This window comes from Periplaneta americana, chromosome 11 (genome assembly GCF_040183065.1).
Source record: "Periplaneta americana isolate PAMFEO1 chromosome 11, P.americana_PAMFEO1_priV1, whole genome shotgun sequence".
Classification (NCBI taxonomy): domain Eukaryota; kingdom Metazoa; phylum Arthropoda; class Insecta; order Blattodea; family Blattidae; genus Periplaneta; species Periplaneta americana.
Window position 1 is genome coordinate 55,877,581 of NC_091127.1, and position 13,349 is coordinate 55,890,929.

Here is a 13,349-nt window from a genome sequence, read left to right on the forward strand (position 1 = left end):
GGAAAAAGTTACACGACGCAGAACTGCAGACGTTGTATTCTTCACCTGACATAATTAGCAACATTAATCCAGATCTTTGAGATGGGCAGGGCATGTAGCATGTATGGGCGAATCCAAAAATACATATAGAGTGTTAGTTGGGAGGCTGGAGGGAAAAAGACCTTTGAGGAGGCCGAGACATAGATGGGAAGATATTATTAAAATGGATTTGAGGGAGGTGGGATATGATGATAGAGACTGGATTGATCTTGCACAGGATAGGGACCAGTGGCGGGCTTATGTGAACCTCCAGATTCCTTAAAAGCCATAAGCAAGCATACGTACTGATTAAAAAAATTTGTAACACAATAGTATAGGCTCACCTTAACGTGAGTTACATGCTGTCTCCCTAATCCACTTCATTACACCTTTTCTTTTAAATCATCTCCATAATTTGCACTATTTGAGAAATCATATTAAACAACACTTTGTCTTCCTTGAATAGACCCAGAAACAAAATTTGGGCCATCTGAATTTTCCAAGTTCCAGTTATAACATACTGTACATGCTCATTGAGCACTGAATTTTGTTTCTGGGTCTGTACTTTGAAAGTATGACACTCTTTGTTGATATCTCCTATTGTGTTTATGGACAGCTTATTTCTTTGAATAGTGAGAATGATTTTACAATTGCAAACCTCCCTGGAAAAAGGATGTAACATCAGATTCTTGAAATATAGGTGGAAAAAGTAATTTTAAAGCATTTATTTATAACAATAAATTATGGCGTTCAATAACTTCTAGTTACTTGATTCCGCAGATAGAAAACTAGAGAAATTGTGTCAACACTGCTTGCTTCTGGTTCTATACGCAACATTTGGTACATATATAGTGAAATCGTCATTTCTGTCTGCTACATTTGCTGGTATGAAACCAGGAAACAGGTTAATCTGTGGTGTTATGGGCGTGGTTTGTGAAATGTGAACAAGACTAGTAAATTCGGCACTTTGTTCTGCTTTTATCTGTTACATACACTATATGTGATTGTTATTTCCAGTATTTAAATTCCAGTGATTGGTTTTTGAAAAGAAGTGTATAAGTTCTCAAACTGCGTCTAATAGTAAGAAGATAAAATTATTATAAAAATATCAAGATGTTTACACAAAGGAATGACCATTTTTAGTTGCTTCATGTGTTAGTAAAATCCGTGTGTTTTGTATTGTGGGCTTGTGATTTTTCTGTAGGTCATAGTGACCAAGATCACTAGAAGAAAAATTTATTCAAAGATGCATAAAAGATTAAGTGAAATTGAAGAACAAATGTATTTCTTCGTTCTTAGTTAAATATGATGAAACAGTGGTCACTATTTCCGAATTGTTGTTTACATAATTTTTAGAGCAGAATATCCTGTTATGTTTCTGACCCTGTAGTAGAATATTCTTTTAGAGCAATATATTTTACTGATTCTAAAATAACGCAGAAGTATTGTGCCAGGACAAGAACTTCTGCACTAGTTCAGTACATTGCAGGTGAGACAGAAAGAAAGTTGAACTTTTGCAAGAAACACGATTTTCCTTGGCTACTGATGATAGTACTGATACAAATTCAGTAAAAGAATTCAATTTATTCACTTTCGTAGAGGATTAAAATTCGTTGGCAGATATCTTGTTTTGGTAGGTTGCCTTGAAAATACCTACAAAAGATAATCTTTTATAATGGCTGCATTAAGGTAAAGATAATCATCTCAAAGTGTGTGAAGTTCTTGATTTGATCTTCAAAGAATTACTGTTGGCCAGTGAAATTTTAAACCAGCAGAATAATGACATGCTTGGACATAAGAACGTTATCCTTATTTTTATGTTTTTATTTGTGACAAAAAATAAATATTTTACATGTAAATCTGCTATAATGTGTTCAGAGTTAGAAAATACTGCAGGCATTTTATTAGCGAACTTCCACCTTCTTTGTAATATAACTAAAATAGGTTATTTACTTATTTTTCTAACATACATAAAATAACAAGCAAGTCTATTCATTTTATTCGGTTATTGGAAATGCAGCATAAACTAATATAATTATATTTCTTCCCTTCTTATTCCTTTCAAGGATAAGCCTTGTAGGTCTGTTCTGGTGTCAAGTCCATCTTTTCAAAGGTCTGCATATTTATCTTTTTCCTGTACGTTGATAATGTGTTATCTTTCTTTGTAATCTTTTGCTGTCCATTCTGTATAGATGATCTTTCCATTTCTGTTTATGCTTAATTACAGTATTTAGATTTACTTCTGTTAATCTTAGACATGTTAGAAAATATGTAAATAACTTATTTTAATTATATTACAAAGGGGGTTAGGGATTATCCACTAAGAAGACACCTGTATATCCAATAGTATTTTCTAATCTCCGAATGCTATATAAATATATTATGTCGACAGCTTTACTTGTGACTTGTACTTACTATCGTTTTCTTCTCAAAAATTAATTGATGTTGCCGGAGATGTGAACTTACCACCTTGAATTCAGAAGCAGATTTGGCAATAACTACATCACCGAGACTTCTGTATATTAATTGATTCATTGTAAATGTGCTTTTTATTCAGGAATATCTTCATTGCTGTGGCATTGCCCATCGTGATTTGAAACCAGAGAACCTGCTTTTGGACGATCATGATAATCTCAAAATTAGTGATTTTGGAATGGCAACTGTATTCAGAATGAATGGAAAGGTGAGAATTGGTCCATTACATTATATTTAGAAAGTTGTCCATAGTCCCTGAAAACAGATTTGCATTTGATTCTGTATCTCTTAACTTATAACATCCTAGAAGTAAAAAACTACTACTTTTACAGAAATAGATCTAAACCATTCACAATAAATATTCATTACATGACCACTGTGTAAATTAGGAAGAAGGAATTCGAGTATCTCATTTGTGTTTTAGGAAAGGGCTTTGGAGAAACGTTGTGGCACTCTACCGTATGTTGCTCCAGAAGTGTTAATTCGTGCATACCATGCTGAACCAGCGGATGTGTGGTCATGTGGTATCATTCTTGTGGCGATGTTAGCTGGTGGTGAGTTCTTTTATTTTGTTTGTTGGGCTGTACTTTGTAATGGGTAAGAAATGCACTTGTTCTTCCTTACACTGTTTTCATGCATGTTTTATGTGAATGTGGTGTAATGAATAGGGCCCGGATTCTTAGGTTTTATTTATTTTTTTTTCTTGCATATTAATTATTATACCATGTATTGTGGGTTCCTATCAGCACAGTATGGCGCGTCCTCAGGTTGCAGATAGAGGAGACTGCCTCCAGATATTGAAGATAGCTGCAAAATATATTGAAAAAGCAGTCTTGGACAGCCGATAAGGGGTGGTCCTCTAGCTTGGGGGTTGGGCAAAGGGCTAACAACCCATCACGTAAAAAAACTGCTTGTTACAAATCGATACAATAAGCCTCAGAATGGGACTGATTCTCTGGCACGATCACAGCATATTAATTATAAAATTTCAACATACTTTTGTGTTTTGCGCTCACAAGATTGTAATGTGTGAATCTTATTGAACCTAAAAAGGACTAAATGGGACTTTAAGACCTAAAAATGGCTAAGACGTCATTTTCAAAATAGGTTAGGTCAGTCCATATTTTTTCTACCATCCATGTAGAGCTACCAGTTATTTGTAAAAATCGACAACATTCTTAAGGACGCATTTTCAGCATCTTTCAGCTGCAATTCAATGCCTGAAGTCTGTGTCCCTGACACTGAAAGATGCTATTGGCATCATAGAGACAGTGCAGAATTCTATCAATGCAATACTTGGATCTGTAAGCACAGCGTGTGCTTAATAAATTAGTAAATATTTTGAAAAGGAATCCTGGTTATAGACTGATGAAAACAGTGAGGGCAGTTATTCGGATGAAAGAGTTCACAGTAGAATTACCTTGGTGATCACGGGCAATGGCATCTGTGAAATATGCGTCAATGGCATCTTACACCATAGAAAGGCCCTTCGCAGCCTACAAAATTTTTCTGTGAGACAGCAGAAAAGGTTTCATACCCAAAAACTTAGAAATGTGGCTAATTGTGTACAACAGTAGTGCAGAAATGTGAACTCTGTTTTTATGTGAATATTAGTGTCACACATTGAAATGCACGATACATTTTTCATTAACATAAAATGTAAAGGTGAAATAGTTGTGCTAATGGGAATTGCCTACCTTAAACTAGTATGGTCTTACTAATAAAAACTCTATATACAGACGTTTAACTGCCTTATACTTATACAATGAGTAGCTCGTTTATAAGTCGTGTGTAAATTCCTTACTAATAATCACTACATACGTCGTATATAACAGTATAACTGTTACACAGCTACGTCATAGTTTCGTCATTACTTCGTTACGAAAGGTAATAGAATATCTGAGGTTCTCTACTGCATCCGGTAGAGAGCTCTAGTGTGGCATGTTAAATATCGATAGTACAACTGACTCTAATCCATTACCACACTACAATTTGGTCAAAGAGTACAAGCTACAGCAATATTATTCTAATAATTCTATGATCTTTGGTTTGTTCTTCTGTGGTTACAAGGTAAACATCATCATAAAATGACAGTCGATACGAACAGCTGTTAGAGTGGCTGCCATTTTTTCCCTATATACAACGCTTAAACAAGGGGTTTCGTGTATATAACTACTGCAAAGCAATTCCCATTGTATAGTTACAGCCTGTTTATACGTCCATAGCTTATTCACGGTTTATTAGTAACGTTTTCTGTCTCAACTCTGCATAAGTCTCGTATAAAAACTATACACGGTTTATTAGTAAGACTGGTATTGTGAAAATACCATGTATGAGCAGAAATTGTTCTAACAGGTACCGGTAATAAAAGATTAGCATAATTATGTTATGATGCAAATTGTCCTAATTCTTTTGTCTATTTACGTCTCAATTATAATTTTGTCATTTCTAAAAAGTTAAAATAATTTTTTAAAACTTAAAAAATGCTAGTGTACAATAATCAAATTGCTTTTATAAAAACCTAAAAAAAATCCGGGCCCTAGTGATGAATCTAGTGGATCACTTTATTTTTCAGATTGTTTCTCACATTACTGTTTGTGTACTTATTTTAAAATCCTTGCTACTCTGTAGAAATGGTTCACTATCTAATTTTGGCAGGAGAAAAGAATTGGTCAATATAACTAATGTACTTCATATACAGCACTTTACCTGTATAGTTCATTTATTCGCAGCATGTTTCTTGGAAATTATTTTATTATTTCGTACGTTTTTGGGTTGTTTTAAGAGTTTTTGTTCTCTGGAACATACATTCTTTCCTGAAGTAGTTTTAAATGAAAATGTTTTGGTGTGTTAGATAAGTGCACATTTAATACAGTGGTCTATTGGGGTATTTGCACCATATAAACATTAAAAACTGTTGTCTAGCTTCATCCAAAGCACATAATGCATGCCCTAACCTAACTGATAAGATGTCAGGTAGAAGATATGTCCTGAATTTTCTTTGGTTGTTCTAGAAATTACAGCTACATAAATGCACTTTTATCTGTTATCTTGGATTGCATAAAAAAAATATGAAGCTAAAAGGTTTCTCCATTTAATTTAACAAATTACATGTTTTTCTGTGTAGTCTGCTATTGCCAAAAGTTCTAGTTTTCAACATGGTCTTCCTGTTTTTCAATGTATGTAATTCGACTGTTTTCACCCTCTTTGATGCCATCAGAAAATGTTTTTGGTTGAGTGCATCACTTGTCATGCACCTTTGTTCTTATCTCATTGGCTGCACATCAGTGACCTTTTTGCATGTTCTTGAGGAGTTAAAGCATACGAAAATCAAAGGTTTCCACAGATATGGACTCTGTATGTTGGGAGGTCAAGAACTCTTTTGTATCTCTGAAAAATATTTTTAATCAGAGCAGCTAGAGCATAATATTCTTCTTAGAGTGTCATTCTGTATGATTTTCATATCCTCATTGTGAAGAAATAAGTGTTTTAACGATGTCTAAAAAGCCTACAATAATTGAAAAATTGTTTGGGATCTCAATGGCCTTTTTATGAGTACCGTAAATATCTTCGATGCATTGTTTCCATAGTACAAGGCATGTTACAAGTCCCCGCCTTGACAGCAGATGACATCACTAGTAGTGTGGGGTGTTTCTGTTGGCCTGTACCTCCTATTCTATTTTCCTTGAAATGTATTACACCACCTTGATACATGACGTGATTTGTCATCTTAATGCAGTGCGCAAACTCTCCACGTGCGTTTGGTATAGTCAGTGTTGAAATTAGTTACTACGTATGTGATCTGTGCTATGAAGACAGGTATTAGATTCTGAAAAGAAATGCAATTTTATAGTAACTTATGATTAATCATATTTTTCCATACAAGAACGATGTGGAGGTGTATAAACCTTGATACAGTATTATTATGGAATATATTACGCAGTCGTTTTATCTACGAGATTTGTAGTCTTAATGATGCGACTTGTTTAGAGTCAGTTGTGCTATAACACAGACGCCAATCTCCACAGTGGCAAGTGTTTCTGTTCATGTTCAGTACATGTTTATATGCTTAGACACATAAAGGAGATATAGAGAGGGTTACTAAAGAGCTAGACAAGTTTCGGCATTATTTTCACGCAATAAGATGTAGGCCTAATTTGTGATGTGGGTTCTAGTTGCATGTAATGCAACAGTATGGGCAAATGAAAGCCCACCTACTTTAAACAGTAGTACAGTATTAATTTTATGTGAATGGATTTGTGGTAACACATCTGCATTCTGAACATGTCACTAATCTATACTTCATTTCTATATAAATTATCAGTAACAAATGACCAACATCTCATAAAGGATAATTAATTTCTAGTGCGTACGTCACCCTCATCACACGCATGATTTTCCACCTTCTCCCTGATAAAATGCTACAGTTTAAAAGGGAGAAATGGAGACGTAATGAAAATCGGGTTACTGCTAGTGAAATGAAGTTCATATGTCGCACAGCAGGTTATACGAAATGGGAAGGAGAAGAAATGAAGTAGTCTTGAATAAGCTCGAAATGGCACCCGTTCTGGATCACATGCATCAATATTAAACCATTTAGCTCCAATATGTTAATCAAATGTCAAACACCAGAACATAAAAGCAGTTTTCAATTATAATCCAACAGAAAAGAGATTGTTAGGACATCCTAAGCAACGGTGGAAAGAAAACTTTTGTAGATCGTAACAGTTCTTCAAATTACTTCGTATGATGATGATAGTAACTGTTTCCTAAGCAAATGAATACATAGTTGTGACATTAGGCCTTGGCAAGTAATGAGAAATAACATGAAATGGAATGTACTACAGCGGGATCATATACTGAGAATTGGCACAAAGCTGATAACAATCGAACTTCATTTCGGTCAGGTGTTACTACAAACACGTGAATAGGTCGCAATTTCATCGCCTTTAACCTGGGATTGCCTGCGCATATTGTCTGTCACTCTATATCTTCCATGTTAGGTTCTATCTAACAGACTTCATTTTTCCGTTTTTTAGTTACTGTATCTATGTTTTTAATGATGCAAATGTATTGAATACAGCATTCTTAATCATTTTACCACCAATAGAACCATTTTAATACACAAAACAGAAATCTGTGTTTGAAATATTCTTGTAAGAACACTTTTTGCTAAATCAGACAATTATTTCAGAATTAAAGATTTTTTTTTCCCCATAACGGAATTTATTGCTCTGAATATGTGCATAAAATGTATTTTTATATTATAATTATTAAAAAAAAACTTTTATATAAAGAAAATAAATGGCATTGAAAATTTGTTTTTCAAATATTCCTGTAACAACTCTTTTTACTGTAACAAATGATCATTTATAAATTCAGATATTTTCAGACCTTATTTTAGTGATCTTTTATTAGAAAGGAAAATAAAACATTTGACAGAATAAAATTATATAAACTATACTTGAACATGCTTTTGCCCATTGTGCGCCGATTGCCCAAGTATAACAGATGTCCTGGATGGCATTCGTGAATCCGATGTTGATAGTTGGGCCATCCTACTTCAATGTCTTGCACAGCCAGGTCTCCTTTTGCAGACGAATAGCCTGATAAGCCCCAAGCACTTCCTGATTAGCCGATGCTAACAGATGAGCCATCCTACCTCAGCCCCTGATGGAGCCAGATTCCATATGCACTCAAGTAGCTTGATAAGCCCAAGGGTCTGGAGCCCTAGCCCCTCCTACATCAACATCAGGAACCCGTACTACCACCAAGACTTCACCCCAGCCTATTTTTACTATTGCAGATCATAGACGAAATCAGGGGGAGGTGAAGAGTGTTGGTGGAATGATAGAGGGAAACAGAAGTACCCCAAGAGTAACCCTCTGCAACATCTGCTTTGTCCACATATTTCATCACGTCCTAGCTCGGGATCGAATCAAGGCATCTGGATGGAAGACAACACACTGTCATTTGAGCCACAGGTGCGATGAGTATACTTGTTTTCAACATAAAGGACAGAGATGAAGAATAAAACACCAGTGACTGGTGTTCAAGAAGTCACATATGCAAATAATAATCTTTTATGAACACTGAACTGAACTTCAGGAAAGACTAATGCAGTAACTCCCATGTTAGATAAAGTCTAACTTAGTGCGCCACTTCAATAATAACGCTGCCAACTGGCTTGTAATTAAATCCTGGTACGATGATCGGAACAATGAAAATAGAGGAATTGTTGGAGCAACGGCTCCACTTCTGCAACAGTAATGAAGTAGTAATAGAAAATAAAAAATTGTTATATTGTATTTAACAGTGTGTGCAATCGTGGATTAATACCTTCAACTTACAGAAATCACACAATGCTTATGCTTTTTCATAGTGCAAATGGAATAAGATATGGCCATGATCAATACTCGATAGCGTCTCTCAAATTGCAAGCAAACTCTGTACCAGCAGACCATCACAACGTTAAGTCTCAGCATACTAACTTATATTAGTGGTGTACAAAATGTGGAAAGTTTCTGAAGTACTTTCATGCATTTCAGATAATGTTTGTTATAGATGCACAGCACATTGTTTTTCATTTCCGAAACATTCCCTTCATTTATGCCTGGCATATACAATCTAGCCAGTTAAGTAGGCAGCTTTCAATACTATAGAATCTTGGCGACTGCAATTGGAAATTGTGTTGAAACTTGTTCTGCTGGGGATGTGATGATGGGTAATGTGCTTGCAGTTCACCTCTAGGCAGTCTTTTCAAGTCTTGGTATCTCTCTAGTTTTCTCCCATACCTTTCTGTAGTGCTTAATGAAGATTTGCATAATATTAACTTTACACTTATCCATAGAATGTAGGCTACTTTTTAATGAAGTGAAAACTGTCATGATTTCATTTACAGAAATATTTGTAAATGTTATGGCAAATTAATGTATCTACACAACTTTTTCTTATTTTGAAACCATTCTTTCATAGTTTTCTACCCAAGCGCAGGTCTTTCACTGCAAATCCAGCAGTCTCCAACCTTTCCTATATTCTGCCTTCCTCTTAGTCTTTGCATATGATCCATATATCTTAATGTTGCCTATCATCTGATATCTTCTTCTGTCCTGAACCCTTCTCCCGTTCATCATTCCCTCCAGTAGACAGTTTCTTCTCAGGCAGTTACCCAACCAATTCCTTTTTCTCTTATCAGTTTCAACTTCTTTCTTCATCCACTCTTTCCAACAGCTTCATTTCTTATTATGTTTGTCCATTTCACACACCATTCTTCTCCATATCCACATTTCAGAATGTTTCTAGTTGCTTCTCTTCACTTTGTCTTAATGTCCATGTTTCTGCTCCATACAATGCCATGCAAAGCACTTTACTAGTCTCTTCCTTAGTTCTTTCTTCAGAGGCCCGCATAAGATGCTTCTTTCCCCTATTAGAAACTTCCTTTGCCATTACTATCCTCCTTTTGACTTCCTAGCAGTAGCTCATCTGAAACTATGTAATCACATTGCATTATAAAATCTGTGCTTCATTGGCTGACCATGATAATATCTTTGAAAAATATTGGAGGGCAAGAGGTCAAATGACTTTATTGTCAATTAGAAAACAACAACATTGCATTACGAAACCAAATTTTAATACAATAATTACATTTCTCTTTGACACTTTACAGTTCATATATAGTTATATTAAGTCTCAATTTTGTAGGATTTGAAAAATTCAACCCAGGAATTTTGGTACCTGTTTCATGATTTTTAATAGAATTTCAAAATTCTGTTCAGTATGTTAAGGTTTCTTGGAAAGAAATAAGTGGATGCCAATTTGTCTTTCACACAGGTGCCACGAAATTGCGGTCAGGCTCTACTAGGGTACTAAGAGTTAAAATTTTTACATCCACTAAACATTTCAGAAGATATGAAGAATTGCCAGTCTCCACAGCACTTTAATCAAGCCACAGAACAACATCCACCAGGAATGATGGGTATCTGCAGTTGTAAATCTTACAGAATTGCAATTGGTCGTAGAAGCATGAGGTCATCTCGAATATGCGATGGGGATTAGTGTCATTGAGTGAAAAATTAGGACGAAAGTTGACTGTGAAGAGGACAGGCTACAAGTACTTTTTGATACTGTATCCAGTCCTGAAGTTGCATGTTCAATGTTATGCCAGAAAGTGATCTCTGGCTGGTCTTCTGGGAATAAGATCTGTCCCTTTGAGTCTGATTACTTCCTCAATGATTGTATAATAGTTCTGTAAAACTTGCAGCTGCAGATATTGCCATTGCAGGATGATAATAGTTCTGTAAAACTTGCAGCTGCAGATATTGCCATTGCAGGATGATGTGCTGTCAAGTTTTCTATATCTTCTGAAATGTTCATATGATGGTAAAACATTTACTTTTCATGAAGGAAAGTGCTCTTTCAGATTCCACTAGACTAAAAAAAAAATCCATAGAATTGTCCGAAACTGTTGAAGAAACCAAAAAGAAAATGTGCAATTCCACTAAATAGTATTGTTGTAGCTATACAAGTGATTGTAGAGTGTGGAATTTGTACTTGTAAGTTGGGAAACCACAAGTAATACTTTGCAAAGAAGCTTCTTCATAAAGGAAACGAAACTATTTCTGTCGCTTGGAAAAATGCCAGAGAATATTGAAAATACTTTAAAATGGGGCATTATGTTGGTTATGTTATCTTACTTGTTGCGGGTTTTGCAAGTTGGTGTTGTGATAGAATAGGTTTGAAGCAAAGAATGTTGCATTTACTTGTGTACATGCTTAGAGGTGGATTTATGATTCATATACTAAACTTCTTTCATTCATTCATTCATTCATTTTATTCCATAGATCTTACATGAACAATGAAGCTTTAAGATGTGGAACAAGTCAAAATTTTACAATATTACAATTACAATTTTTACAAATTTTTATAGTTTTACAAATTAGTAATTTTCTACAATTTTGTGCAATTTTTTTACAATATTTTGACGAGATGTAGTGAGATGAGGTGAGGTCCCAGGATTCGCCAAAATATTACCTGGCATTTGCCTTTTAGTTGGGGAAAACCTCGGAAAACCCCAACCAGGTACTTTGCAAAGAGAAATTGATCACTTTTGGTAATTTGCTTGATAAATTTATATAGTAATAGTTTGAACTTTAAATTGTCTTAGTTTCATTTAACTTTTGGAGAGTGTTTTCCATTATTTGCAAAAGCAAATTAACCTTTTCATTTGTATTTTAATTCCTATCATTGTAGTGTTTATAACACTATTTACAAATAGAATAACAAGTTTAACACTATTTTGAATTTTTTTCTCTTTAAATTCACTCGTGGAACTATACTGGGACTGCAAATACTGAAAAACATACCAGAATTCCACTATACTCACTTGTGTATAACTAGTTCAAAATTTGCTCTAAGTGCTTAAATACTGAAAATATGTAGTTACAAATTGATTCAGCCGTAGTAGCAGTATTCAGAGTTCTCTTGCATTTGTGTGCGCACCTCTTTGAAGATAGCAAGGAGAACTGTGGTCCTCTCTTTGGTATCCTAGCTGTAGGTAATATTGGTTGCTCCTAAAGCTAGTGTACCAAAGTCAGGAACATTGTTCCAATCGACACTGGCAGCGTCATCACAGCATGAAGGAATGTTGCACAATTGCACAATGTGGGTGTGAAATATTGGTGTTGTGTGCACAATTGCTTTCTTTTTCTTATAAATATGTTGGTAAGTGTTCTCTCTTATTGCATTATAGATGTTACGTTTATATTACCTGTACTGATTTCTGTCTGCCTGAGTAAGAAAGTTGTAATGGTTTGAGTGTACTGTGAAATGGGATATTGAAACTAGACTTTCTTTGGATATCTATTTGTCTCAAATGTTGTGAGTGGTGCAGTAGGTAATATTTATATGATATTTTCAAACACCGAATTGTTTGGGAACAAGAATCTTTGGCTCATCTCAGAATACGAGATTGAAGTCACAACTGTGTCCAGTTTAATAGAAATCAAAGATAAAGTATGTAAATCTATAACACGAGGCCTTCGCTATTCATATCTTTCCACAGACAGCCATTACAAGGAGTGTCCTTACCCCTTAAAACCCCCTTGTTAACAACCAGGCTTAAATCAGTGAACTTCTGATCCATTACCTAACATTGAGTTTCTCTGAGCCTTGTAGGCTATTGCATGCGGGCGAAAACAATCCCAAGAGCAAAGCATTTTCTAATATCGACGATTATGATTTATGGTCATGACTAGGACTAGGAAGTTCATGCCCTAAAAACCTACTAAATATGCACTAATAAAATTCTGTATTTCTTGATATCACTAATAAATAATAATAATAATAGTAATAGTAATAAATGCAATAACCTTATAGATCAAACTCGATGAAATTAAACTTACATTTATTGTTGAGAGCGGCACACTATTGTGGCATGAGATTCGCTAGGTGTTCTGCGAAACTTTCAATACTTTCCTGGTAAAAATAAAATTGCACTCAATACCAGTTTTCAAAAATAGAAAATGATGCTTTTATTTTAAAAATTCAAACTATGCGTTTTTATGCAACATAAAATGAACTTTAATGAGCTTAAACCTACGTATTACTCTGTGAAAAGATTTATTAAATCTACATACTTAGAATTCAATAAACAAAATTTGATAACACTATCTCAAGGGGGAAAATGGAACTCTCTGCATCATAATCCACAGTTATTTCCCGACTTACCACGCAAATGGTCTGTAGCTGCATTTAGATTGGCAACAGCCCATGACTGTTTGGCCAAACACCTGCATAGAATTGGAATATATCAGTCCCCTAAGTACCCATTGTGCAATTCAAATCAAGAAATAGATTCG

General features: G+C 34.8%; 1 protein-coding gene across 2 annotated transcripts in view; it reads left to right on the top strand.

The window, feature by feature from the left end:
* Window positions 1-13,349, top strand: part of grp (serine/threonine-protein kinase grp) — a 54,363-nt gene that overhangs the window by 25,140 nt on the left and 15,874 nt on the right. For both annotated transcript variants that reach the window (XM_069839462.1, XM_069839461.1), the window contains 2 exons: window positions 2,576-2,701; window positions 2,918-3,047. In XM_069839462.1, coding sequence (XP_069695563.1) covers window positions 2,576-2,701; window positions 2,918-3,047 — 256 coding nt within the window. The remainder of the gene's footprint in view (window positions 1-2,575; window positions 2,702-2,917; window positions 3,048-13,349) is intronic.